This window comes from Papio anubis, chromosome 16 (genome assembly GCF_008728515.1).
Source record: "Papio anubis isolate 15944 chromosome 16, Panubis1.0, whole genome shotgun sequence".
NCBI classification, from domain to species: Eukaryota; Metazoa; Chordata; class Mammalia; order Primates; family Cercopithecidae; genus Papio; species Papio anubis.
Window position 1 is genome coordinate 25,737,783 of NC_044991.1, and position 27,533 is coordinate 25,765,315.

A 27,533-nucleotide genomic window follows, 5' to 3' on the forward strand; every position below is an offset into this window, starting at 1 on the left:
GCCCAGCCTTGGATGCCTGCCCGGAGCACGCAGGCACCAGCAGTGCTGGTTGTCAGGGGATCTGTTTTCTCACCAAGAGATTGGGAAGCCTTGGACCAGCTTCCCGTTTCTCTCTTGTCTCCTGCCCAAAGATCTTTGGTTCTCGATCTTAAAAAAAATATAATAATAAATACATAAAACACACCAATACAGAAAGAAAAAATGTTGGTTGTTAAAATTTCAAACCTTACAGGGGTATAGAAAATAAAAGGTGAGTGTTCCCCAGAGGCAGCCACCATTGCAGTTGTTTACGTTCTGACTTTTCTATATTGACAGTCACTTATCAATCATATATATATGCATAATTGTCATACTTTTCATATTGCAATAGTAGCGAATGCTTGCGTAAAATTTGAAATACTGTAGAAAAATGGTGTAGAGAGAAAATCTCCTTTAAATACTGAGTGTGGTGCATAAACTGGGGAACACCCTCCAGGCCCATTAGTGGTTTTTAACCGTGGACAATTTTGCCCCCGGGACATATTTGGCAGTGTCTGGAGACATATTTTGTTGTTGTCACACCCTGGGAAGAGGTTGCTATTAGCGTCTTGTGGGCAGAAGCCAAGCGTGCTGCCCAATATCCTACAAGGCACAACACGGCCCCCACTGCAAAGAATGCTCCAGCCCCAAGTGTTTGCAGTTTGTAGGTTGAGGAACCCTGGTCTAGACACAGACATAGCTATAGGTAAATGCATAGACTTAGATACAGGTAAATACATAAGCTTTCTATGGAAACACGACAACAGTCTACAGAAAATCTTGTGGCTTAGGTTTTTTTTTTTTTTTTGAGACAGAGTTTGGCTCTTGTTGCCAAGGCTGGAGTACAGTGGCACGATCTCGGCTCACTGCAATCCCCGCCTCCCGGGTTCAAGTGATTCTCCTGCCTCAGCCTCCTGAGTAGCTGGGACTACAGGTGCACACCACCATGCCTGGCTAATTTTTTGTATCTTTAGTAGAGATGAGGTTTCACCATGTTGACCAGGCTGGTTTTGAACTCCTGGCCTCAAGCAATCTACCCGTCTTGGCTTCCCAAACTGCTAGGATTACAGGCGTGAGCCACTGCACCCGGCCTCTCCCCTTCCTCTTTTTAATGGTTGGTAATTATTGCATTATGTGACTGAGCCTAATCTGTTTTCACCTAGACCCTCACTGATGGGTATTTGGGTGGATTTGAATTTTTCTGTGTGTTAGAAACAGGGTTGCGCTGGGTGCAGTGGCTCATATCTGTAATCCCAACACTTTGGGAGGCCGAGGCTGGAGGATCACTTGAGGTCACGAGTTCGAGACCAGTCTGGCGAACATGGTGAAACCCCATCTCTACTAAAAATACAAAAATTAGCTGGGTGTGGTGGCACATGCCTGTAATCCCAGGTACTCAGGAGGCTGAGGCAGGAGAATTGCTTGAACCCAGGAAGTGGAGATTGTAGTGAGCCGAGATCCGGCCACTGCACTCCAGCTTGGGCGACAGAGCAAGACCCTGTCTCAAGAAAAAAATAATAAGAAGAAAAAGAAACAAGGTTGCTTCCTTGGGTGAGGGTTTCTTGATTTACAGCCCAAAAGGGTGTGATTGTAATTCAAGTAATCCCTTCCTCTCTTTTTCTCTGTTCTTTACTTAACAAACATTTATAGAAACTGTTTCCCAGACCCAACTGTAGTATTTCATTTATTTAAATTATTTATTTTAGTTCTAAGAGAGAGAGGATTTCAAGTCGCTCCACTCTAAAACTACTTAAAAACATACAATAAAAATTCCCCTGATACCTGCCGTGCTTACATTTCCCTCACCCGGTAATCACTTTTATTCCTTTTTTTTGGTCCACATTCTTTTGAGGCTCCTTTATGAATATACAAGCACATAGAAATACATATTTTTATTTTTGCTTCACTTTTCCATAATAGAGAGCATTTTGTCTAAGTGGTTGAAACTTTGGTTGCCTATGGGCAACACAGGGAATCCTAAAAGATATCAATGACTGGGCCTCTCTCTAGGCCAGTTAGGTCAGAATCTCTGGGGGAGGACCTGTCTTTGTTAGTTATGAAAGCTCCCCAGGGGAATCTTGGGTTGAGGATCTCTGCTGAACCTACAGATTTTCCACCTTTCTGTTTTTCATATAATGTGTCTTGAGAGTTTTTTTTTTTTTTGAGCTAAGGTTTCGCTCTGTCACTCAGACTGGAGTGTAGTAGCGAGATCACGGCTCACTGCTGGAGTGGTCATGGCCTCAGCCTCCTGGGCTCCAGCAATCCTCCCACCTCAGCCTCCCAAGCAGCTGGGACTACAATCATATGCCACCACTCCTGGCTAATTTCTTTCTTTCTTTCTTTTCTTTCTTTCTTTCTTTTCTTTCTTTCTTTCTTCCTTTCTTCCTTTCTTTCCTTTCTTTCCTTTCTTTCCTTTCTTTCCTTTCTTTCCTTTCTTTCCTTTCTTTCCTTTCTTTCCTTTCTTTCCTTTCTTTCCTTTCTTTCCTTTCTTTCTTTCTTTCTTTCTCTCCTCTCTTTCTTTCTTTTTTTTTTTTTTTTTTAGATGGGTCTTGTCACCCATTAAGCCCAGACAGGTGCTGGGTGCTTGCCTAATTAGATCTTGGCTCACTGCCAGCTCTGCGTCCCGGGGTTCTCGCAGCCATTCTTTTGCCTCAGCTTCCCAAGTAGCTGGGACTATAGGTGCCCACCACCGCCCAGCTGATTTTTTTGTATTGTTAGTAGAGACGGGGTTTCACCGTGTTAGCCAGGATGGACTCGATCTCCTGACTTTGTGATCCGCCCGCCTCGGCCTCCCAAAGTACTGGGATTACAGGCTTGAGCCACCATGCCCGGCCAATTTTTTTTCTTTTTTTGTAGAGCTAGAAGTCTCCCTATGTTACCCAGGCTGGTATCAAACTCCTGGGCTCAAGCGATGCTCCTGCTTTCGCCTCCCAAAGTCCTGGGACTACAGGCGGGAGCCACTTCACCTGATCTGAGAGTTTTTGGATTCAGCTTACAGACAGCATCCTCATTTTTATTTTTATTTTTTGGTTGCTTGTGGATGTACCCCAGTTTCTTTAACCCTTTCTTGTGGATGCTATTTCCAATCCTTTGTATTTCAAACCATGTATGCATATCATGGTGCACACCTGCAGGTATATCCACAGGCTGAGAATGCCGACTGCCCTTCTACGGGGGAATATGGGTGTGGTTTTGCAGAATTGCGTTCGTGTGCCCTGCAGTGGAGCTATACCTGTGACTTCCTTACTGGCCTCTTTCATTTCATCCTTCCCTGGTGTATTAGACTTCTGGAGGTCACCCTCTGACCCCATGAGTGCCCCTTACCTTTGACTGTGGTTTGGTTTGCTTTCTCCTGTTGTGAGCGAGGATGGCATCTTGTGAGGTATGTGAGGCCATTTGTATTTCTTTCTTGTAACCCACATGCTTATGTTCCACCTGCTTTTCGTTGAAGACGTTGGTCCTTTTATCATTGATTTCTTAGAGCTCTTTATTAGGAGATGAATCTTTGTACTTGTATCATTTGATTTCTTTCTGGAAACAGCCCCAGACTGCATACTGGGCAGACCTAGGATTAAACCCTACCTTGCAGGACTCTAGGCACCTCCCAGACCTCTCTGAGCCTTAGTTTCCTCGTCTGTAGGATGGGACTCCTGCCTGCTTCATGGACTTGTCAGAGATTTATCATGAGATAATGTGTGGTCGACCCTTCACCCAGGAGCTGGTATGAAGAGCTTGAAGAAATCAGAGGGAAGCACTTTGGGGTTAACTTCCAGCCCTCCATTCAGCCCATGCCAGGCAGGCCCTGTTCTGGGTGCCAGGGCCTCTAGGCAGGACCTAGATGGGGCCAAGCCCACCATCTCCGGCTGTGTGATAGCTACTTGGTGGTGATTTAAATTTAGTTAAATATGATGAAAAATTCAGTTCCTTAGTCACTCTGTCCCCATTTAGATATTCCAAAGCCACACATGGGTCCTGGCCACTGTATATGACTGGCAGGACATCTCCATTTACTACAGAACATTCTGGTGCACAGCAGTGTTCTGGAGAGGCAGGCAGGCCTCCAGCCAGTGAATGAGTGAGGTTATTCATGGAGACAGTGGTGAGTCCTGGGAGTGAGAGAAAAAGCGGGCGACAGGAGGTCAGGAACGGGCTCTTGTGGGAAGGGACCTGAGAGATGCTATCTGAGTGGTGGAAGTGACCCAGCCAGGCAAACGTCTAGGGGTAGGAGGAAGGAGCAGTAAGTGAAGATGCCCCAGCGTGGGGATGAGCTTATCCTGGGATACTCAAGGGACTCCAGGCACACAGGGGTGTGGGCCCCAGCTGAAGTTGAGAGATGGGCGGCCAAGGACCCGGGGAGCCATAGAAGGGTTCTGAACTCTGCTGTCCTGATTGCATCTTAGAGAACCCATCACCCCATCAGTTGCTCCTTATGTGGAGACCTAGGGTGGAGGCAGGGAATCCAGTGAGGAGGCTGCTATGGTCCTCACAGGCTTAACAGGGCTTGCACCAGGTGACTGTGGAGGTGGAGAGAAGTAGAGAGGTTGGTGGCATTTTTTGGGTTTTTTTGGCAACAGATTTATTGAGATATAATTCATGCCCTATACAATTTGCCCATTTAAAATACACAATTCAGTGGTTTTTAGTGTATTTACAGAGTAATGCAACTATCATGACTCTCAATTTTATTTTATTTTTTTTTGAGAAAGGGTCTCACTCTGTCACCCAGGCTGGAGGGCAGTGGCATGATACGACTCTCAATTTTAGAATATCTGTTTCATTGTTGAGACAGAGTCTTGCTCTGTCGCCCAGGCTGGAGTGCAGTGGCAAGATCTTGGCTCACTGCAACCTCTGCCTCCTGGGCTCAAGCAATTCTCCTGCCTCAGCCTCCTAAGTAGCTGGGATTACAGGTGCACGCCACCATGCCTGGCTATTTTTTTTTTTTTTTTTTGAGACAGAGTCTTTCTCCGTCACCAGGCTGGAGTGCAGTGGTGTGATCTCGGCTCACTGCAACCTCTGCCTCCTGGGTTCAAGCAATCCTCCTGCCTCAGCCTCCTGAGTAGCTGGGACTACGGGCATGCGCCATCAGACTCAACCAATTTTTGTATTTTTGGTAGAGACAGGGTTTCACCATGTTGTTGGCCAGGATGGTCTTGATCTCTTGACCTTGTGATCCACCCGCCTCAGCCTCCCAAAGTGCTGGGATTACAGGCGTGAGACACTGTGCACGGTGCCTGGCTAATTTTTTTGTATTTTTGGTAAAGACAGGGTTTCACCATGTTGGCCAGGCTGGTCTTGAACTCCTGACTTGAAATGATCCACCTGCCTCGGCCTCCCAAAGTGCAATTTTAGAATATCTTTATCACTGCCCTCCAGAAAACCCTGTACCCAGTGAGCAGTCACTCCAGATTCCCCGCCTTACCCTCCAGGCCTGGGCAATCACTCATCTACTCTCTGACTCTGAGAGATTTGCCTATTCTGGATATTTCATATAAATGGAATCATACAGTATGTTGTCTTGTGACTGACTTCTTCCATTTAGTGTGATGTTTTCAAGACTCAACCATATCATAAACTGGATCAGGACTTTACTCCTTTTTTCTGCCTGAATAACGTTCCATTGTTTGGGTAGACCTTATTTTATCTCTCCATTTGCCTGTTGATGGGCATTTTGGTTGCTTCTACTTTTGACCCTTAAGAATAGTGCTGCTATGAACATTCATATACAAGTTTTTGTGCAAAGGTATGTTTTCATTTCTTTGAATATATACCTAGGAGTGGAATTGCTAGGTCATATGGTAACTTTAGTTTTCACTTTTGAGGAACTGCTAGACTGTGTTCCAAAGCAGCTGCACCATTTTACATTCCCACCAGCAGTGCGTGAGGGTTCTAGTTTCTCTGGATCTTCACCAACAGTTCTTCTTCTTCTTATTTTTTTTGAGACAGAGTCTTGCTCTGTTGCCCAGGCTGGAGTGCAGTGGCGCGATCTCAGCTCACTGCAAGCTCTGCCTCCTGGGTTCACGCCATTCTCCTGCCTCAGCCTCCCAAGTAGCTGGGACTACAGGTGCCCACCACCACGCCCAGCTAATTTTTTGTATGTTTAGTAGAGATGGGGTTTCACCAGCTAATTTTTTGTATTTTTAGTAGAGACGGGGTTTCGCCGTGTTAGCCAGGATGGTCTCAATCTCCCGACCTCGTGATCTGCCCGCCTTGGCCTCCTGACATGCTGGGATTATAGGTGTGAGCCACCGTGTCCAGTCTATTGTCTGTATTTTTTATGATAGCCATCCTAGTAGGTTGGACCCAAAGTGGTATCTCATTGTGGTTTTGATTTCCATTTCCCTGGTAGTTAATAATGTTGAATATCTTTTCTTATGCTCGTTGGCCATTTGTATACATTCTTTGGAATGATGCCTATTCAGATTCTTTTTGAGTTGTTATTGTTCTTTATATATTCTGGATACGAGTGCTTTATCAGACATACGATTTGCAGAAGTTTTCTCCCATTTTGTGGGTTTTCTTTTCCCTTTCTTTCTTTCTTTTTTTTTTTTTGAGACAGAGTCTCGTTCTGTTGCCCAGGCTGGAGTGCAGTGGCGTGATCTTGGCTCACAGCAACCTCCACCTCGTGGATTCAAGCAATTCACCTGCCTCAGCCTCCCGAGTTGCAAGGATTACAGGCTTGTGCCACCTCGCCCAGCTGATTTTTGTATTTTTAGTAGAAATGAGGTTTCATCATGTTGCCCAGGCTGGTCTTGAACTCCTGACCTCAAGTGATCCACCTGCCTTGGCCCCCCAAAGTGCAGGGATTACAGGCGTGAGCCACCACCACCATGCCTGGCCTCTTTTCCGTTTTTTTTTTTTTTTTTTTTTTTTTGTTTTTTTTTTTTTGAGATGGAGTATTACTGTATTGCCCAGGCTGGAGTGCAGTGGCATGATCTCAGCTCACTGCAACCTCCACCTCCCGGGTTCAAGCTATTCTCCTGCCTCAGCCTTCCAAGTAGCTGGGATTATAGGCGTCTGCCACCATGCCTGGCTAATTTTTGTGTTTTTGGTAAAGATGGGGTTTCGCCATGTTGGTCAGGCTGGTCTCAAACTCCTGACCTCAGGTGATCCACCTGCCTCGGCCTCCCAAAGTGCTGGGATTACAGGCATGAGCCACTGCGCCTGGCCTTCCCTTTCTTAATGGCACCCTTTAAAGCACAAAAGTTTTTAATTTGGAAGAAGTCTATTTTATCTATTCTACTTTTGTTGTTTATGCCTTTGGTGTCATATTTAAGAAATCGCTGCCTAAACCTAGGTCTTGAAGATTTACAACTATATTTTCTTCTAAGAATTTTCTAGCTTTAGCTCCTACCTTTAGGCCTTTGATCTATTTCAAGTTGATTTTGGTACATAGGATGTCAGATCTGCAGCATGTTTTGCAGGTAGAGTCTCAGCTTTGCTGATGGGGTGAAGAAAAGTGGGAGAGAATGGGGAGGAGAATGGAGGGCAACCCGAGGGTCTTGGCCTCCCCAGCTGGGGGATGGATGGGCAAAGTGGGGAAGAGCAACTGTGGAGAGATGGAATCAAGAGGCGTGTTTTGAGCACGTGGATCTGAGGTGAGTGTGAGCTTCCAAGAGATGTTGAGTGAGCAGTGGGATCTCCAAGTCGAGTTCCAACACCGAGAAGCAGAATTGGCAGGCATCTGGGTGTAGATGGGATTTATTTAAAGCCATGGGGGGCGTGAAGAGAGATCCCAGAGGGAATGATGTAGCAAAAGGAGAAAAGGCTCTGCGGCTGGCCTGAGACATGTGGGGATACTGATCAAAAACAGCCAGGGGGTTAGGAGGAAAGCCAGAGGGTCTCTGAAGGCATCCAGAAAAGAGGCTGTGAGGGAAGGGATTAGAAATTCAGTCTTGCTCTTCCTGGTGCTGTGTGTTCTTAAGCAGGTCCCTCCCATCTCTGGGTCTTTCTTTCCTTGTCCACGCAGGGAGAGTGTGAAGCGTATAAAATATGCATCCTGGAGTCCTGGCCTGTGAATGTTTCCCCTATATATAACTAAGTGGAAAAAAACAGCAGGATTCCAAGTAGATGTACTGGAGGTGCTGTGCTGTGCATGCACCGTTTCTCTGTGTCTGTGCATGTGTGTTTGGGTGCATAAAGAGATGATTAAAATAAGGTCACCAAGAACGACCACTGGCAGTAATGAGGCCGGCCACCATTTATGGAGGGCTCCCCAGATGCCAGGTATGGAGGAGGCTAGCTAGGGTAAGCCAAGCCAGGTGCCCAGGACTTGTGCACGTCTGCCCCCTGGTGGCTATACTGCGTCATGTACATTCCAAATGCTGTTCCTTAGCCCCTAGAAACTGGGTGCTGTTATCATGGTTCCTTTCCCAGATAGTTGAGGCTCAGAGAGAGGTTAAGGCACCCACCTGAGGTCACACAGTTATTAAATGGCTGAGGCTGGGCCATTTGAACCCAGAGCTACTGCCCTACATGTTACCTGTGATCATTAAGGTGGGGGATTTCTGGGGGTTTAATTTTCTTCTTTGCCCTTTTTGGTACACAGTGGACTCCTGGCATAATATATTTTTTCCTGTAAATGAGAAGGCTCCCAGTAAAGTCCTTTTCTTGTGCTCTGTGTCTCAGGTGCTGCCACGGGACCTGGAGAAGGAGGATGCCCCCCAGGAGAAGGAGCGACCGCTCCAGCAGGTGTCGCCTGTGGCCTCAGTTCCCCGGAGAAGCCACAGCTTCTGTAAGGACAGGAGGAGCGGTCCCTTTGTGGTGAGTGATACCACACGGCTGGAGAGGATTGCACAGGGGGCGCTGGTTGCTGGACACTGCTGAGAATGTGGGTTTTGGAGCATCCAGACAGCCCAGGGCCCTGACAGGGTTGAGGGTAGCAGGCAAATGTCCAGGAATCTGGTGTCACTTGACTAGCTGTGTCGTGGTTCTTGATGTGGAGGGTGTCTGGTGGCTCTGCTGGGGAAACCTTCTTCCTCTTGAGTTTCCAGCCCAGCAATACCTGGCATGGAGTGGTTAAGGGAACACACACTGGTGTTGGAAAGTCCTGGGTTCAAATCCCAGCACTGTCTCCTGTCAACCTCTTTGAGATTTCGAGCAATTTACTTAATTTCACTGCACTTCAGTTTCTTTACCTGGAAAACAGAATCTTGATTCCTCCTTCTCTCTAACTGTGTTGCGAGGATGGAATAAAAGCGTGTGTGGGGCCCAGCACGTCATAAGGTACTTAGGAACTGACAGTCATGGTGGTAACAGGAGGTAACAGAAAGTTGGTTCCAGAGCCAGATTGCCTGGGTTCAAGTCCTGGATCTGCATACATCCATGTGTGACCTTGGGCTGACCTCTGGCTTCAGTTTCCTCATCTGTAGAATGGGGATAATGATAGTATCTACTTTACAGGGCGGATGTGGGGCTCAGAAGAGAGAACACATGAAGTGCTTAGCATGCTTCTGGATACATAGCAAACAATAAGTGTCATCGTCACATAATTATTACTGTTGCTGTTACTGGTATGACTGTCCTTGTTTTCAAGTCTCCCTCTGGCTTTTGCTTATCTCTGTGTCCTTGTGCCCTCTTCCCCCTCATCCTGTTTCCTTACTTGTGAAAGGAGATGAGTACACACTGAGCAGGCCCCAGGGGCAGCTGCCCCCTCCAGAGCCTCAGTGTACCCACGTGGGTTCCAGGACTTCACCACCTTCATTGAGTTTCTTTTCTGACTTGAGTTCCATGCTGTTTGGAGTTTTGCACTTGCTCATGAAGCCCCTTCCCAGCCCAGGTCCTATACAGGGGCATCAAAGACAGGGCTCCTAAGGCAGCGATGCTTCTGCTCACAAGGGCCTCTTTGGTTGCTCAGCTCCATAAGCTTCAGGGAGACCTGGGCCTGGTCTCACGTTTTGGAGACATACGATTTTGCACTGAAGCTCCATTGAGAGTCCATCCCTTCCAGTTTTATGGCCATGGGCAAGAAACTTTGCTTCTCTGAACCTCAGTTTCCATTTCTGTAAAATGGGGGTGAAGAAGGTACCCTGGCATAGTTCGTGCTAGGAGCGATGCAGAACAGCCACAATGTGTGCCCAACCATGGGGCTGGGGGAGACGGACTGGGGAGGAACTCGGATCCCAGCTAGGTGTTTACTGAGCAGCCTGGGAATTTTCCTTGAGGATCCAGATCCTAGCCAAAGATTCACACACATTTGAAACCTGCCTGGATTTTCTGATAAACATTCCCTTCCATTGTCTTCTTTCTCAGCCATTTCTCCAGTCCCTCTCAGATAGCTCTGACTTAGCTTATCTGATTGTACTTGAACTTGTGTGTGTGTGTGTGTGTGTGTGTGTGTGTGTGCGCGCGCAGACAAAGGTGATGGGGAAAGAAGCATTTTAAACCTGTCTTTTTAGAGTCTCTGCTTGCTGGCATCCTCCTTGGTCGTCTGGCTCCTCCTTTTTCACTCTCTGTCATTGAAGAGCTTTTGTCCTTGGAGTCCTCAGGCAGCTTGCCTTGGCTCTTTCCTTCTGGTCTCTGAGGCCCCTGCCCCACTCTTGCCTGCTTGATTTCCTCTCCTCCAGAGGTAGGTGGGTGGAGGCACTTAGCCTGAACCAGAGAGTGCTGGGGCCTCAGACCTCATTTCGCTGCTTCTGGGACTCATACCTGCAATTCTGGGGAGTGGCCACAAGGAGGAGGTGGTGTTCAGCTCCTACCCTGATGGCTCCAACAGCCCATCCCAGAGGGACCTTTTAGTAATGGGCTCTGGAGGCTGAAAGAAGCGGCTTTAAGTTCCAACTCTGCCACTGTGACCTTGGGCAGGTGACTTCATGGACCTCACTAAATATCAGTTTTTTCTTCTGTAAGATAAGGGTAGTTCTGGCCGGGCGCGGTGGCTCAAGCCTGTAATCCCAGCACTTTGGGAGGCCGAGACGGGCGGATCACAAGGTCAGGAGATCGAGACCATCCTGGCTAACACGGTGAAACCCCGTCTCTACTAAAAAATACAAAAAACTAGCCGGGCGAGGTGGCGGGCGCCTGTAGTCCCAGCTACTCGGGAGGCTGAGGCAGGAGAATGGCATAAACCCGGGAGGCGGAGCTTGCAGTGATCTGAGATCTGGCCACTGCATTCCAGCCCGGGCGACAGAGCCAGACTCCGTCTCAAAAAAAAAAAAAAAAAGATAAGGATAGTTCTCTATGACCTCAAGAGTATTTTTGTGAGTAGTAAATGAGATCACTCAGCACATAGTAAATTCTTAATGTCTCAGCTGCAGTGGTAGCTTTTCCTTCTTTCTCCCTCTTTCCTTCCTCCTTTCCTGATCCTTTCCATCTCTTCTACTTTCCCTTCCTTTTCTCTTCCTCCTCCTCCCCTTCTTCTCCTCTTCCTTTTTTTTCTCACCTGTCCAATTCTTTTTATAAAAGGGGAAAGTGAGGCCAGGAGAGAGGACCTGACTTAACCAGGGTGACCCAGCAGAGGAGGGCTGGGGTCCTGAGCCCCTGGTGGCTGTCTCTGCTCCTCTGGAAATTGGTCATACATGCATTTTGTGTCTCATGAGGTGTTTGAAGAGATTCACTGTGTCTGCTATGATTCCCATCACTGCTTTGATGAATGCCTTTGTGCTGTTATTTTTCCGTTTAAGTTCACGTTCATCTTCATTTTTTAGCCTCTCAGGCCTTGTCAATTCCTACTTCAGCCTCATATTAGAGACCATGAATCCTATTTTGCAGAGCAGGAAAGTGAGGCTCAGAGGGGTTCAGCCCCTTGCCCAAGGCCACACAGTTAGCAGCTGGGGGAGCTGGAATGGAAACGGGGCCTATCTTGCTCCAGCCTTGGCCCCAGGCCCTTCCCGCCATGGGCCTGTGGTTTTGGCCTGTGGCCAACCCCTGCCAGCCCCTGCCAGCTCCTCTCTCCCCTGGGCCTGCAGTACTCCGTGCATTAGCTGCATGAGGAAACAAGACACCCTGAGCCCTGGGACTCCTCCTGGAGCTGAGAATGTGATATTTGCTCAGCCTGGGGTTAGCCATCAGCTGCTCTGTTGCTGCTGTCTTCCAGAGGGTGCCTGGGACCTGCCAGGCCGATACCCTGCTGATTTGCATAGCCCTGCCCACGGTTGCTGAACTACAGACCCTGCCACTTGCTAGAGGCCTTGAGCAAGTGAGTTTACCACTCGGGGCCTCACTTTTCCTCCTCTATAAAGTGGATAATGATAGCAATAACAAAGCGTAACACTTACTATCCTTACATGTAGTGTAGATACTACTATTATTTCCGCTTCACAGATGGGCAAACTGAGTCTCAGACCCATTAAGTGTCTCTTCCAAGTTCTGGGTCTGCAGTCCCTGCTCTTAAGTGTCTGCTGAACTTTCCACTCCTCTTGCATGGTAGCCCCGGTGGGAGGACAGAGCCCAAATGCGATGATGCTTACAAAGCTCTTAGCACAGTGCCTGACAACGAGAAATGGCTTAATAAATCATAGCGGCTATTATTATTATTAATATTATTATTATTTGAGATGGAGTCTCGCTCTGCCACCCAGGCTGGAGTGCAGTGGCACAATCTTGATTCACTGCAGCCTCTGCCTCCTGGGTTCAAGTGATTCTTGTGCCTCAGCCTCCTGAGTAACTGGGACTACAGGTGTGCACCACCACGCCCGGCTAATTTTTGTATTTTTAGTAGAGATAGGGTTTGCCATGTTGGCCAGGCTGGTCTGAAACACCTGATCTCAAGTTTTCCACCAGCCTTGGTTTCCCAAAGTGCTGAGATTACAGACGTGAGCCAGCACACCCGGCCTATTATTATTTTATTACTATTTGCTGCCAGTTTTTGTTTTTTTTTTTTCTGTGCTCTCCCGAAGAGCTGATGGGAAAGACACACATCCATAGCCTTAGAAGTTTTTCTGCAGTTGAGGAAACAGGCCCAGTGCAGGGAAGTGTCTTGTGTATGGTCCTGTGGCCTCCAGAGGCAGAGCTGGGGCTGGAGTTCAGTCTTTGTGACTCCTTGGCCAGTGCTCACCGTTTCTCCCCATCTCCCTTGTTCCTTTCAGGGTTCCCTTCAGGACCTCGAGTCCACGTGGTGAATCCAAGTCCTGTGTCAGGCCTCCTCCCTGCTCTTTTCCCCAGGAAGTGAGCTTTGGTCTGCATTTTCGCAGGAACCATAAAACACAGTGACTCAGTTGTGGACCGTGACCTTGAGTCACAGTTAACCATGGAGGCCCATCTTGTGACGATGAAGTCATAGATTCACCAGCTGGGAGGCTTCCCTGCAATGGACCAGGGGGAGGGCCTCTGGCAGTCTCTAGAATTTTCTCCCAATCCCCCAAACCTATTGGTCAGCATATACTGGCTCATTTAGTCTTGAGTTTATTTCTTTTTGGACCTACTATGCGCCAGGCCCTGCATGACGGGGCCTGGAGATTTTCTCTGTCAGCCTCCTGGAGTTCACAGCCCGGGGGTCTGAAGATGACCTGGGAGGGTCCAGTCAGGTGCAGGAAGTAGGAGGAGAGACATTTGGGACTGAGAACTCACACAGGCAAAGGGGGGTGCTTGGGGGACACTGAAGAGGCCAGTTGGGCTGAGGTAGTGTTTAGGGATTTTGGTCCTTTTTTTTGACAAGTATTTGTCTGCATGTGGTAAGTGCTATGCTGGGCAGTGGGCTACAGTTACGACCAAGGCATAGACAATTAAGAAGGTAGGTAAATAGGCCAATTGCAGTGGCTCACGCCTATAATCCCAGCAGTTGGGGAGGCCGAGGCAGGCGATTCGCCTGAGCTCAGGAGTTCGAGACCAGCCTGGGCAACATGGTGGAACCCTGTTTCTACTAAAATACAAAAAAAAAAAAAAAAATTAGATGGGCATGGTGGCGCCTGCCTGTAATCCCAGCTACTCAGGAGGCTGAGGCAGGAGAATCACTTGATCCCAGCTACTCAGGAGTCTGAGGCGGGAAAATTGCTTTAACCTGGGAGGCGGAGGTTGTAGTGAGCTGAGTTCGCACCACTGCACTCCAGCCTGGGTAAGAGAGTGAGACTCCATCTCAAAAAAAGAAGATAGGGGCCAGGCGCAGTGGCTCATGCCTGTAATCCCAGCACTTTGGGAGGCCGAGGTGGGCGGATCACAAGGTCAGGAGATTGAGACCATCCTGGCTAACACGGTGAAACCTCGTCTCTACTAAAAATACAAAAAATTAGCCGGGCGTGGTGGCGGGCGCCTGTAGTCTCAGCTGCTCGGGAGGCTGAGGCAGGAGAATGTTGTGAACCCAGGAGGCGGAGCTTGCAGTGAGCTGAGATCGAGCCACTGCACTCCAGCCTGGGCAACAGAGTGGGACGCCATCTCAAAAAAAAAAAAAAAAAGAAGGTAGGTAAATAATTGCAGTGGGTTCTAATAGCTACTTTTTTTTTTTCTTAAACAGCAGAAATTTACTTTCTCATAGTTACAGAGGCTAGAAGTCCAAGATGAAGGAGCTGGCAAGGCTGGCTTCTGATGAGGCTCCTCTCCGTGACTGACAGCTGTGTCCTTCCTTTGTCTTCACATAGCCTCTTCCGTGTATGCAGTGTGGAAGGTGGGGGATAGGTAGATGTCTCTGGTCTCTCTTCCTCTTCGTTTGCCAGTTTATTATAAAAGATAAGCTGTAGAAGCAGAGATGCGTAGGGCGAGGTATGGGGGAGGGAGCGCAGAGCTTCCATGCCCTTCCTGGGCACGCCACCCTCCGGGAACCTCCCCGTGTTCAGGTATCCAGAAGCTCCGTAATAGCTGCTGTTTATTGAACGTTTACTATATGTCAGGCATCATGTCATGTGCTTTAATTTAATTTAAGTTTGTATAAAGTCTCCCTGGAGGAGGGAGGAGGGGGTGTCTCCACTTGGGGAGGGCTAGCAGAGAAGCAGGAGTTCGAGACTGAGGAGTCTGAGTTCTGAGTCTTGAAGGCTGAGCAGGTGTTTGCCAGGTAACTATGGTCTAGGGAAGAGTGGTTTGCCCCTGATCGAGGGGACAGCGTGGGCAGAGGTTTAGAGGCATGAAATTGTGCTCTTTACAATGGACATCATCTGGGGTCCTTTAAACTTCACTTCCGCGTGACCTTCCTGGACACCCACAGGGTTTGGTTTAATGCTGAACTCAGACTTTCCCACATCTCTCACTGGTGAAACTGTGGCCCTTTGCTTCTGAGGCTGGTGCTGCGTCATCATCACGCTGGCATCTTTGTACGCAGGATCTGCCAGGGCAAAGGTTGGGAGGTTGGAGTGCATTTGGACCTGATGGCTTTGTCAGGATTCTGCTGACAGCAGTGGTAGTCCTTGTGAGTGTAATCAACTTGAAATAAATGGGAGCTTGTGAGGTGGACCCCACCAAGAACATATCCTGGATGCTAGTTAGAGATTCCCTCTAGATTTCAGTAGGTTGACAGGGAGTCCAAATGAGAAGGAAACAATCAAAATGAAAGACTCCACAAGGCCTGCTGAAAGTAACTCATCAAAGATCGTGACTGAAGAAACAAGTTGTGGGCCAGGCGCAGTGGCTCATGCCTGTCGTCCAGTCACTCAGGAGGCTGAGATAGGAGGATTGCTTGAGGCCAGGAGTTCCAGACCAGCCTGGGCTGACTCCAAAACAATGGATAAATAAAAATTTTAAAACTAGCCATGGTAGCCCACTGAGATACTTATTTTCATTATCCTAATGACGAATGATTTTGAGTGTCTTTTCATGTGCCAAATGACCAGTTGTATATCTTTTTGGCAGAAATGTCCATTCAAGTCCTTTGCCCATTTTTGAATCAGATTGTTTTTTCTTTGTTGTTGTTGAGTTGTAGGAATACATACATACATATATATATATAGAGAGAGAGGGGGGGACAGACAGACAGGCAGACAGACAGGATCTGGCTCTGTTGCCCAGGCTGGAGTGCAGTCGCATGATCTTGGCTCGCTGCAACACCTCCTCAGCTCAAGCCATCCTCCCACCTCAGCTTCCCAAGTAGCTGGGACTACAGGCACGTGCCACCATGCCAGCTAATTTTTTTTTTTTTTTTTTGTATTTTTGGTAGAGATGGGCTTTTGCCATATTGCCCAGGCTGGTCTGGAACTCCTGAGCTCAAGTATTCCTCCTACCTCGGTCTCCCAAAGTGCTGGGATTATAGGCATGAGCCATCACACCCAGTGGAATATTTTTTTTATATATTCTGGCTATTAATCCCATATCAGATATTTACAAATACTTTTTCCCATTCTGTGGGCTGTGTTTTCACTCTCTTGATAATGTTCTTTGATACACAAAATTTATAACTTTGATGAAGTTTGATGACACCCAACTTTTTCTTTTGTTGCCTGGAAAAGGATTTTTAAAATTGAAGCGTGAGATGAATACAGAAAAGAGCTCATATCCTAAGACAGATGGCCTGGATTTAAATCCCAACTCTGCTACTTATCAGCTATGTGACTTTGAGTGGACTGACATCTCTGTGCCTCAGTTTCCCCATCTCTGAGACTGGGGTCATAACAGGGCCTACTTGTTAGAATTGCGGTGAAGTGGCTGGGCGCAGTGGCTCACTCCTGTAATCCCAGCACTTTGGGAGGCCGAGGCGGGCGGATCACGAGGTCAGGAGATTGAGCCCTGACCAACATGGTGAAACGCTGTCTGTACTAAAAATACAAAAATTAGCTGGGCATGGTGGCAGGTGCCTGTAATCCCAGCTACTCGGGACGATGAGTCAGCAGAATCGCTTGAACCCAGGAGGTGGAGTTGCAGTGACCTGAGATCGTGCCACTGCACTCCAGCCTGGTCACCAGAGACTGTCTTAAAAAAAAAAAAAAAAAGAAATGCAGTGAAGTGGGCTGAGCTCCTATGCACAAGGCGCGATGAGCAGTGCCTGACACCTAGTAGGCGCTTTGTAAGTGTTGGCTGTTGTTGCTGTGACTATGTTAGATACTGAGTTTCTATGTGGCAGACGCTGTGCTAAGCACTGCGCAAACCCTATCCTATTATCCGTCTTCATACTCCCCACGTACTACATGAAGTTCCATTTCTTGGCACTTTTCCCCTAAGCGACTTCACTATATTCATTGAAGTGCCAAGAAGATGCCCATTTAAGAGATTCTGAACCTGAGGCTCAGAGAGGGTAGGTGACTGGCCCAGCAACATGCAGTGAAGAAACAGTGGTGGCTGGACTGAATCCAGACCTGTGGACTTATCCCTTGCAACTTAGGAGGAGAAAGGGTGTCTCTAGTGGGGCAGGATCCCCAGGTGGAGGAAGAACCACTGGCTTCGGTTTCAGCAGTGCCACCTGGAGCTCTGGGGCTCTGTGGGCTCCCAGGGACCAAGGCCACGCAGGGCCCCCAGCTGGATGCCAACCGATCCGCAGGAGAGAGATGAGTGAATGACAGAGACAGTGTTCTCCTTGCAAAGCCTCCCTCGTGGGGCTAGGCCAGCATCCTAACGCGCGCGCGCCCCCTGGTGGAACAGCGTGAGATTGCGGGCGCTAGAGTCCCCCTCGCTGTTGGAAGGAGACCCAGAGAGTGTTAACCTTTTCCACCTGTTAACCCCTTATCCCACAACTCACTGCCGCCATCTCGTAGATGAGGAAAACGGAGGCCCAGAAGGGTAACGTCACATGTCCAGTACGCTCTGCCGGGCTTTGTTTTTTTTTTTTTTTTTTTTGAGACAGGTTCTCACTCTGTTGCCCAGGGAGAAGTGCAATGGCACAGTCATGGCTCACAGCAGCTTCAACCTGGGCTCAAGCGATTCTCCTGCCTCGGCCTCCCAAGTACCTAGGACCACAGGCATGCGCCAGCATGCTGGCTAATTTTTGTATTTTTTGTAGAGACAGGGTTTCGCCATGTTGCCCAGGCTGGTCTTGAACTCCTGGGCTTGAGCTATCCACCTGCCTGGGTCTCCCAAAGTGCTGGTATTACAGGCATGAGGTACCACACCCAGCCTCATCCCTCCTTTGAGTGGAATCTGTCCTGTGGCAGACATGAGTTATGGAGAAAGTGAGTTTAAGACTTCAGGGTGTGAGGACGGATCCAGATTCCAGGTGCAACCCCACTAGTTGGAGCCTAGATTTCTTCTTCTGGAAATGGAAAGAACCCTCATGTCTATATGCCCAAGGCTAGCCCACATAGTCAGAAAGTGGGAGTGCTGTACTTCGAGGGAAGACACTTGGTCAGTTCTGAGGAGCTGTCTGGGTGAGCGCTCTGATGAAGGGGCAGAGAGAGGCATGGAATTGGTGTGGGGTGACACTGTTGGGTGACAAGTCTGTGTTGGGTGAGCATATTGCAGGCCAGAGGAGGAGATTGTGAGGAGCTGGGCCCATGGGGAGGAGGTAGATTCTGAGGGATGGATTGCTGCAGGCATAAAGAAAGGAAACTATGCTGAGTGTTGGCTCTCGCCTGTACTCCCAGCTACTCAGAGGCAGAGGCGGAGGTGGGAAGAATGCTTGAACCTGGAGTTTGAGATCAGTCTTGGTGATGTAGTGAGACCTCATCTCTGAAAAAGTTTTTAAAAATTAACCAGTTGTGGTGTTGTACCCCTGTGGTCTCAGCTACTCAGGAGGCTGAGGCAGGAGGATCGCTTTAGCCCAGGAGTTTGAGGCTACAGTGAGCTATGATTATGCCACTGCACTCCAGCCTGGACAAAGAGCAAGATCCTGTCTTAAATGAATGAATGAATAGTTAGCTAGATAGCTAGGAATCTGCGGGAATGGTCATGACTTGGTGGGGAAGAGGCGAGAGGACTCAGTTTCTGGGCCTGGGCCCCTCCATGCCTGGGAATCCAACAGCTGCACTGCCATTGACTGCTTTCTTCATGACTACAGGAGCCCCAGGAACTGAACACCCAATCAGATTTGCCCAGATGGTCCTGCCTACTACCTGCTTAGCAAGAGTGGGAAATAGGCTTTATCTCAGGTGCCAACTCCAGCTAATGGATAATGCCCAAGTGGTGCAATATGTTGAAAAGGACTTGGAGACCACATCCAGGCCCAGAGGGAGATGGTGCTATAATCGATTAGTGATGTCTGCCAACAGCATGGGTCAGGGAAGGGGGAGATACGAGTGTCAAATATTTGTTAACCCTGGCAGCTTAGTAACTGTACTGGTAAACACACACACCCACACACCAGAAGATGCTTTGGACGATTTTACTTAGGACTCTCCAAATCTCGGAAATATACCAACAGCCCCAGAATTCATTACATATATGGTTCAACCAACAAAATCCTTTTTCTCTATTTCTAAACCTCTTCCTGGCTGTTTATAACGAGCCTTCCTAGCTTCTTGAGGCCAGGTTTTTCTTCCAGGGTTGTGGTTTCCAAACTTTGTCGCACATTAGGATCACTCAGGGAGCTTTTCAAAACCTGGATGCCCAGGTCACATCCCAGAAATTAAATCTAAATGCCTGGGGGCAGGGCCTGGGCATCAGTATTTTTTAAATAGGCTTTACTTTTTACAACAGTTTTAGATTTGCAGGAAAATTGGAATGATGGTACAGAGAGTTCCCATACACCCACACCCAGTTTCCAGCTTTCATCACCATCTTGCCTTAGCATAGTATGTTCATTACCATCAATGAGCCAATATTGATATGTTCCTATTAAATAAAGTTCATAGTTCATTATGATTTTCTCAGTTTTAATGTTATGTCCCATCTAGGATGTAGTAGCGGACTTTTCTTTGTTTTTGATGAGCTTGACAATCTTGAATAGTCTTGGTCAGGTATTTTTAGGACGCCTCCCTATTGTCTGGGTGTCAGTATTTTTAGAGATCCCCAGGGGATACGGCACAGTTTGGGAACTGCTGCTCTAGGGCCTTGTGTGTGTGTCTGGGTGGGGATGAGTTGTTTATATAAAAACGAGTTAGCACCCTGAAGAGTAGAAGAGAAGAAGTGATTTCTGTGGTCCGGTGATCTGTTGTTACAATGAAACACCCCAGAACTTAGGGGTGTAACACGGTCAAGCATTGGCTTCTGCAGGCCAAGAAACCAAGCAGGGCTCTGTGGGTACAGCTTTTCTCTGCTGGGAGCCCTGAACAGGTGGGGCAGGAATCATTTGGAAGCCTCATCACTTACGTCTGGTGTCCAGGCTGGGATGACTTGAAGGCTGGGCTCCTGGGACTGACGACTAGAGCACCTGAGTGAGGCTTCTTCTCAGGACCTCTCTAAACTCAGATGTCACCCTGGGCAGGGCCTTCCCTGACACCACATCTGCAGAAGGGCCCAGGCCCCCATTATTCCCTCACAGCACCCCCATTATCACATGCAGTGTTTTCCCGATATCTGCCTCCCTCATCAGGGTGGAGGCTGTTTGCTGACTTCTTATTCCTCCCCCACCAAATGAGAATTGCAGGACTGTAGGGCTCTTGACGCTCTTGTTCACTTTTGTGTTTTCAGTGCAGAGTTGAAGCTAGGTAAATATTTGTTGAATGAGGGACCAGGCACGGTGGCTCACGTCTGTAATCCCAGCACTTTGGGAGGCCGAGGTGGGAGGATCGCTTGAGGTCAGGAGTTCAAGATCAGCCTGGCCAACATGGTGAAACCCTGTCTCTACTAAAAATACAAAAATTAGCTGGGTGTAGTGGTGGGTGCCTGTAATCCCAGCTACTGTAATCCCAGCTATTTGGGAGGTTGAGGCAGGAGAATCACTTGAACCCAGGAGGCAGAGGTTGCAGTGAGCCGAGATCACGCCACCGCACTCCAGCTCGGGCGAGAGTGAGACTCCATCTCAAAAAAAAAAAAAAGGCCGGGTGCGGTGGCTCATGCCTGTAATCCTAGCACTTTGGGAGGCCGAGGTGGGCGGATCACAAGGTCAGGACATGGAGACCATCCTGGCTAACATGGTGAAACCTCATCTCTACTAAAAGTACAAAAAATTAGCCGGGCGTGGTGGCAGGTGCCTGTAGTCCCAGCTACTTGGGAGGCTGAGGCAGGAGAATGGCGTGAATCCGGGAGGTGGAGCTTGCACGGAGCCGAGATCGTGCCACTGCACTCCAGCCTGGGCGACAGAGCGAGACTCCGCCTCAAAAAAAATTGCTGAATGAATGAGTGGAAGCCAAGGAAAGCAGACACACACACAACAGACAGATGCACAACTAACTAACCTGACAGAGGAGGGAGTAATTGGCTTTTCCGCGGCCTAGTGGCAGGGGAACTAGAAAGACTCATCTTGCCCTGGATCCTGACAGGGGAGTAGAGTTTGACCAGGTGGAGGGGCAGGAAGGGTAACCCAGGGAGCAGCCTGCTTCCTGGCCGGGAGGCTGGACAGCTTGTGTGGCCACAGTGCCTTGCTGCCCCTCCCATGTAGTTCCTGGCAGGGGACTCCTGCACTCACAGGGTGCCCACTCATCACTGAACAGAGAGGAGGGTTCAGAGGGAAAGTGGAGAATTTAGTTGGGGGCAGAGTTCTGAGGGCAAAGTCCCTTCCAAACTGCCTCAGAAATCCCTGATCCGGGGATTCCTAAATGCCAGGCCTCCTACAAGGTACCTGGGGCACCTTGGGGTTTTGAACCTGGATTTGCAGGCCCTTTCCCTAGGGATTCTGCATCGGGAGCTGTGCCCAGAAGCCAGGCCAGGCAGGGATGGGGATTTTGTGACAAATGGTGGCGAGGAAGGAGCTTCCCCTGCATCCCAGCCAGCTCTTCCTTTTCCAGAATGGTTGGTTGGATCATCCAGTTTTTCAAGCAGAACTGACGATCCTGATTTTGTGTATTTATTTATTTTTTTTGAGATGAAATCTTGCTCTGTTGCCAAGGCTGGAGTGCAGTGGTGCGGTCACGGCTCACCACAACCTCTGCTGCCTGGGTTCAAGTGATTCTCCTGCCTCAGCCTCCTGAGTAGCTGGGATTACAGGCATGCACCATCACGCCTGGCTAATATTTATATTTTTAGTAGAAATGGGGTTTCACCATGTTGGCCAGGCTGGTCTCCAACTCCTGACCTCAGGTGATCCGTCCACCTCGGCCTCCCAAAGTGCTTGGATTACAGGTGTGAGCCACTGCACCCGGCCTGATCTTGATTTTAATGTGACATCTCACCACGTGCTCAGGCCACATCCAGCTGCCTTCAATTCACACCCGGGGTATCAGAGGTCTTGTTATTCACACTCATTATCTCACTGGATCCTTCCCATAACTCTGGGAGACCCATGGGAAACTGAGGCTTGGCGGAGCGAACTGACTTGGCCTGGGCTCCGACACTGGGCAGATGGCACAGGTCAGGGCTCAATCCAGGCCCAGTTTCTCTGTTTTACCGGCCTCATTCTCCTCCCAGATGAAAACAAGGCACTCATTTCCTTGTGCAGCATTCAGAAATGACCACAAGAGGGCAGGATGGAGGCGGTCTATTTTCCACATTTTGTTTTTAATTTGCTTTTAAGCGGTTTTACATTGGGGCCTCCATTCTAAACCTGAAACATCCAAATTTTCCATGACCACTTAGATTTTCATCATTTCATGCAGCCCACTAATTTCGGTAGATGTGTCACTGTGCTCTGTCCCCGTCGGGCCCTGTGTCAGTTTCTATTTTGTGAACCTGACATCAGAGCTGCCCAGCTGAGCTTAGGATGTTCCTCTGCAGCCTTCACAGCCCTGGCTGCCCCATTTATTTTCATGGATGGTATTTTCTCTTCTGGAGAAAGTATTTTTTGGGAAAAATTTTTTGTTTTTGTTTTATTTCTAAAAAGAGTGTGGGGTATGGATAGCCGAGTCCATAGTGAGAACCTTATGGATATAGAAACAGCATTCTGTCTAACAGCAGATGTATTTCCAGAGATGCTGAATCTTCTACTCGAACTTGAGGTCTCTTGAGAATAGGGACATTTTTGTCATATTTCAAGCCTGGGTTCTGTGCCACCTTCTCCAAGAAGCCCTCCTGGGTTGCACCCTATCCTGTGAACTCCTCCATTCCAGAGCCTCTGGCCTCTAGTGGTGTAATTTATTCGCAAGTGCTTCTCTTACAGACCATGAGCCCCGCTGAGGGCAAGAATCCTGCCTCACCCATGTCCCTAATGCTCCACACTTAATCCTCAAGGCCTTCATTGATTGAACACTTGCAATCAGCCTGCTGAGTGCTTTTCTGACATCACCTGACCCCTCTCTAACTGCCGCCCTGTGAGGGAGGAAATTATCGTGATTGTTATCGTTATTCTCAGCCTCATTTTATGTCTGAAGAAACCGAGGCACAGAGAAGAGAAGCAGGTTGGCCTGGATGACACTATTTGGCAGGGCCGGAGTTGGGATTTGAACCCCAGGCCTACCTGAGTGCAGATCCCTGCTCCCAGCAGCTTCGCTCCCAGCTCCTGGTAGGGTTCAATCATGTTCACTGACTGAGTGGGGAGGGAGCGCTCCAGCAAAGTTCTAGGCGCTGCTGGCCATGCCCATGCCCAGGCGAGACCTTCTGTCTTGCTTCTCCCTCTTTTCTCATCCCTTGGCATGGTTGGCCCCTTCTCCACCTCCTTCTTTTCCTCCTCCCTTTTCTCTTCCTCCCTCTTCTCTTCCTCCTGTATTTTTTTCTCCTCCTTCTCCTCTTCCATTTTTATCTTTTCCTCCCTTTTCTCCTCCTTCTGCACTTTTTTTTTTTTTTTTTTTAAATCAAGACAGGATCTGGCCATGTTGCCAAGGCTGGTCTTGAACTCCTGGGCTCAAATGTTTCTCCCACCTCAGCCTCTTGAAGTGCTGGGATTACAGGCCTGAGCCACTGGACTGGGCCCCTCTCCTCTTCCTCCTCCTCTTCCTCTTCCACCTTTACCCCTTCCTCTCTTTTCTCCTCCTCCTCCAATAGCTTATTGAGGTATAATTTACAGACTATAAAATCCACTTGTTTGAAGTGTACAGTAATTTTTAGTAAATGTACCAAGTTGCCCAGGGATCACTCTAGCCCAGAACGTTGTCCTCACCCCAGAAGGAAGTGCTGTACCTATTAGCAGGCACTCCCTGCCACCACAACCCCATCCAGCATAAGCCCCTGGCAACCACTCGTCTGCGGTCTGTCTCTGCAGTCTTGCCTTTTCTGCACATTTCCTGTCAGTGGGCTCACACAGCCTGGTTTTGTTGTGTCTGGCTGCTTTCACGCAGCATGGCATTTTTTTTTTTTTTTTTTTCATGCATCCGTGTTGGTCATATCAGGACTTCAGGCTTTTGCACTGGGCTGGGTCCTTCTTGCTGGTCCCGTCTTCACTGACCCCGCCTATCCCATCTGGCCCTCCACATGGTGGGGTCAGGAGGGCAGTTGTTGGGTCAGGCTGGGAACGGTGAGGATGGAAAATGTGTTTGTTGTTTTCCGCCCCCCCCCCCCCCCACTCCCTAGTTGTGTGCTTTAAGTGATTTCAAACGTGCTGCAGCTGAAAGCACTCTTCAGGGCTCTGTGGGTTGGCTCTGCCCTGGGATTGGCTCAGAGATGCCTTGTTTGGGCAGTAACCCCCTTTTCTGATGGGCTGGCCGCAGTTTGGGCTCCCTCTTGTTGCTCTGCTAGCCATGGGGGCTGAACTGGATATGCCATTGTTACCAGAAAAAGAGGGTCTTGAAACGGACCCCAAGAGAGGGTTCTCGGATTTCGTACAGGAAGGAATTCAAAGCAAGTTCCGGAGTGCAGTGAGAAGGGATAGTTCAGTGAAAGCTATCCTGGACCCCCTGCCCCGGTTGGTTTGTAAGTTTTTCTTATAGAGGAGTGTTGTCTATGTAAAAGCTAAGCTAAGCTGTGTCTACCTGCAGGTGAGCTCATGGCATGACAAAATCGATTACTTTATTGATTTAAAGAAAACGTGGCACATATACACCATGGAATACTACTCAGCCACAAAAAAGGAAGGAAATAATATCTTCTGCAGCAACTCAGATGGAGCTGGAGACCGTTATTCTGAGCGAAGTAACTCAGGAATGGAAAACCAAATATTATATGTTCTCACTTAAAGTGGGAGCTAAGCTATGAGCATGAAAAGGCATAAGAATGATATAATGGAATTTGGGGGTTTGGGGGAAGGTCGGGAGGTGGGTGAGGGTTGAAAGACTACATATTGGGTATACTGCACACTGCTTGGGTGACGGTTGCACGAAAATCTCAGAAATCATCACTATAGAATTCACCCATGTAACCAAAAAGCACCTGTACTTCCCAAAACTATTGAAATATAAAACAATCTTGAAAAGCAAAACAAAAACCATCCTTGACATTTTAGTGTGTGACTATACTGAAGCGTAACTATAATGATCTTGAAAGCACATACTGTTGTGGGTATTGGGACACCTGGACTCTGTGCTGATGTAGGAGTGCATCCTTGTAGGTATCTTTAGGCTGTTTCCTCAACTGTAAACATCCCGTGACTATCTTGTGACCAGCAAGGAATATGGCTTTTTAGTCTTAAGATGGAGTCAAATTGAACATGGCCTTACTCTGGCTCTCCCAGGCGCCCGCTTCCCTAACACCACCAGTCACTTACAGCTAAGATGTTTTGTTTGTTTTTTTTTGAGATGGAGTCTTGCTCTGTCACCCAAGCTGGAGTGCAGAGGCGTAATCTCAGCTTACTGCAGCCTCTGCCTCCTGGGTTCAAGTGATTCTCCAGCCTCAGCCTCCCGAGTAGCTAGGATTACAGGCATGCGCGACCATGCCTGGCTAATTTTTGTTATAGCAGAGATGGGGTTTCACTCTGTTGGTCAGGCTGGTCTCAAACTTCTGACCTCAAGTGATCCACCCCCATTGGCCTCCTAAAGTGCTGGGATTACAGGCATGAGCCACTGCACCCAGCATAAGATGTGTTGAGCCGTTACTGTGTACTGGACTCTGAACACTTTGTACCTACTACCTCATTCATGCCTCCCAGTGACCCTGTGGGGCAGGCACTGTCATCATCCTTATTTTAGGTGAAGGAGCAGGGGCCGGGAGAGATTAACCAGCTAGCTAGTGGCAATCTAACTCCATCCACACCCTTCCCCTGGGCCCAGGGATGCCTCTGTAAGACACCCCATCCTCTCCCTAGGCCTCAGTTTCCCCTTTGGGAACCTGTTCTATTCTGTCTGCGCCCTGACCTCTCAGGGAATCATAAACTGCTTGAAGATGGGCACATATCTGGCTTCCCTGGGTCCCCTTTGGTGGCCGACAGTGCAGTGCACACAGTAGGTCTGCCATCTTCATGCCTAGATCAAAAGATGATTTTGAGAGGTGACAACATGCTAGCAGCCCTCGCTCTCGGTGCCTCCTCGGCCTCAGCATTCACTCTGGTGGTGCTTGAGGAGCCCTTCAGCCCACCACGGCACTGTGGGAGCCCCTCTCTGGGGTGGCCGAGGCCGGAGCGGCCTCCCTCTGCTTGCCGGCGGGTGTGGAGGGAGAAGTGCGAGTGGCAACCAGGGCTGCGTGCAACGCTCATGGGCCAGTGCAAATTCAGACGTGTGCAGGGCCACCGGCCTCCCGAGTAGCTGGAATTACAGGGGCCCGCCACCACACCTGGCTAGTTTTTGTACTTCTTAGTGGAGACGGGGTTTCAACATGTTGGCCAGGTTGGTCTCGAACTCTTGACCTTGTGATCGGCCTGCCTCGGCACCTCCTAAAGTGCTGGGATTACAGGCGTGAGCCACTGCGCCTGGTCGAGATGGGTTATTTAAAGAAAGAAAAATGTATTGCTCACAGTTCTGGAGGCTGGGAAGTCCAGGATCAAGGTGCCAGCAGATTTGGTTTCTAGCAAGGACCTGCTTGCTTGTAGATGGTGTTGTCTAGGTTTTCTCATGCAGAAGTGAGTGAGGGGACGGAAGGGGTGAGCTCACCCCTTCAAGCCCTTTTATTTTTGTTTTTAAATTATTTTTATTATTGTTTTTAGAGACAGGGTCTGGCTCTGTCATCCAGGCTGGAGTGCAGTATTGCAATCATAGTTCACTACAGCCTCGAACTCCCAGGCTTGAGCAATCCTCCTGCCTCAGCCTCCTGAGCTGAGACTACAGGCACACATCACCACACCAGGCTAAGTTTTCCATTTTTTATAGACACGGGGTCCTATGATGTTGCCCAAGCTGGTCTTGAACTTCTCACCTCAAGCAATCCTCCCACCTCAGCCTCCCCAAATGTTGGAATTACAGGTATGAGCCACCGCACCTGACCTCAAGCCCTTTTGTGTGGGCATCAGTTCCACTCATGAGGGTGGAGCTGTCATGGCCTAATCACCTCTCAAGGGTTCCGCTTCTTAACTGCCTCATCTTGGGAATTAAGTTCCAGCTGATGAAGTTTGGACAGATACATACATTCAAACCATAGCCCTGGGGAATCCAGGCTGATCTCACCTCATGACCCTTAACCTTGTTACATCTGCAAAGACCATTTCCAAATATGGTCACATTTGCAGGTTCCAGGTGGACATATGTTTTAGGGGTCTCCATGCGACGTACTTTGGGGAGGAAGCCTGCTTTCGACAGCATGGGCAAAGCCTTTGTGGGTGCCTGGCTCACAGGGTGGGGTCAAGTGGTGGGAGGTGCACAGGGGCCTGGGGTGGGAGGGAGCAGGTTGAATTTTCTCCCAAGAGTGATGGGGAACCAGGGAAAGCATCTAAGATGTGTGTGGGTTGCCTCGGTCACATCCGTGCT

The 27,533-nt window shown here is 48.8% G+C and overlaps 1 protein-coding gene across 2 annotated transcripts in view; it reads left to right on the forward strand.

Moving 5' to 3' along the window:
• The window catches only part of KIAA1671 (KIAA1671 ortholog), a 252,553-nt gene that overhangs the window by 96,260 nt on the left and 128,760 nt on the right, over positions 1-27,533 (forward strand). For both annotated transcript variants that reach the window (XM_009216959.3, XM_017945179.3), the window contains one exon: positions 8,644-8,778. In XM_009216959.3, coding sequence (XP_009215223.2) covers positions 8,644-8,778 — 135 coding nt within the window. The remainder of the gene's footprint in view (positions 1-8,643; positions 8,779-27,533) is intronic.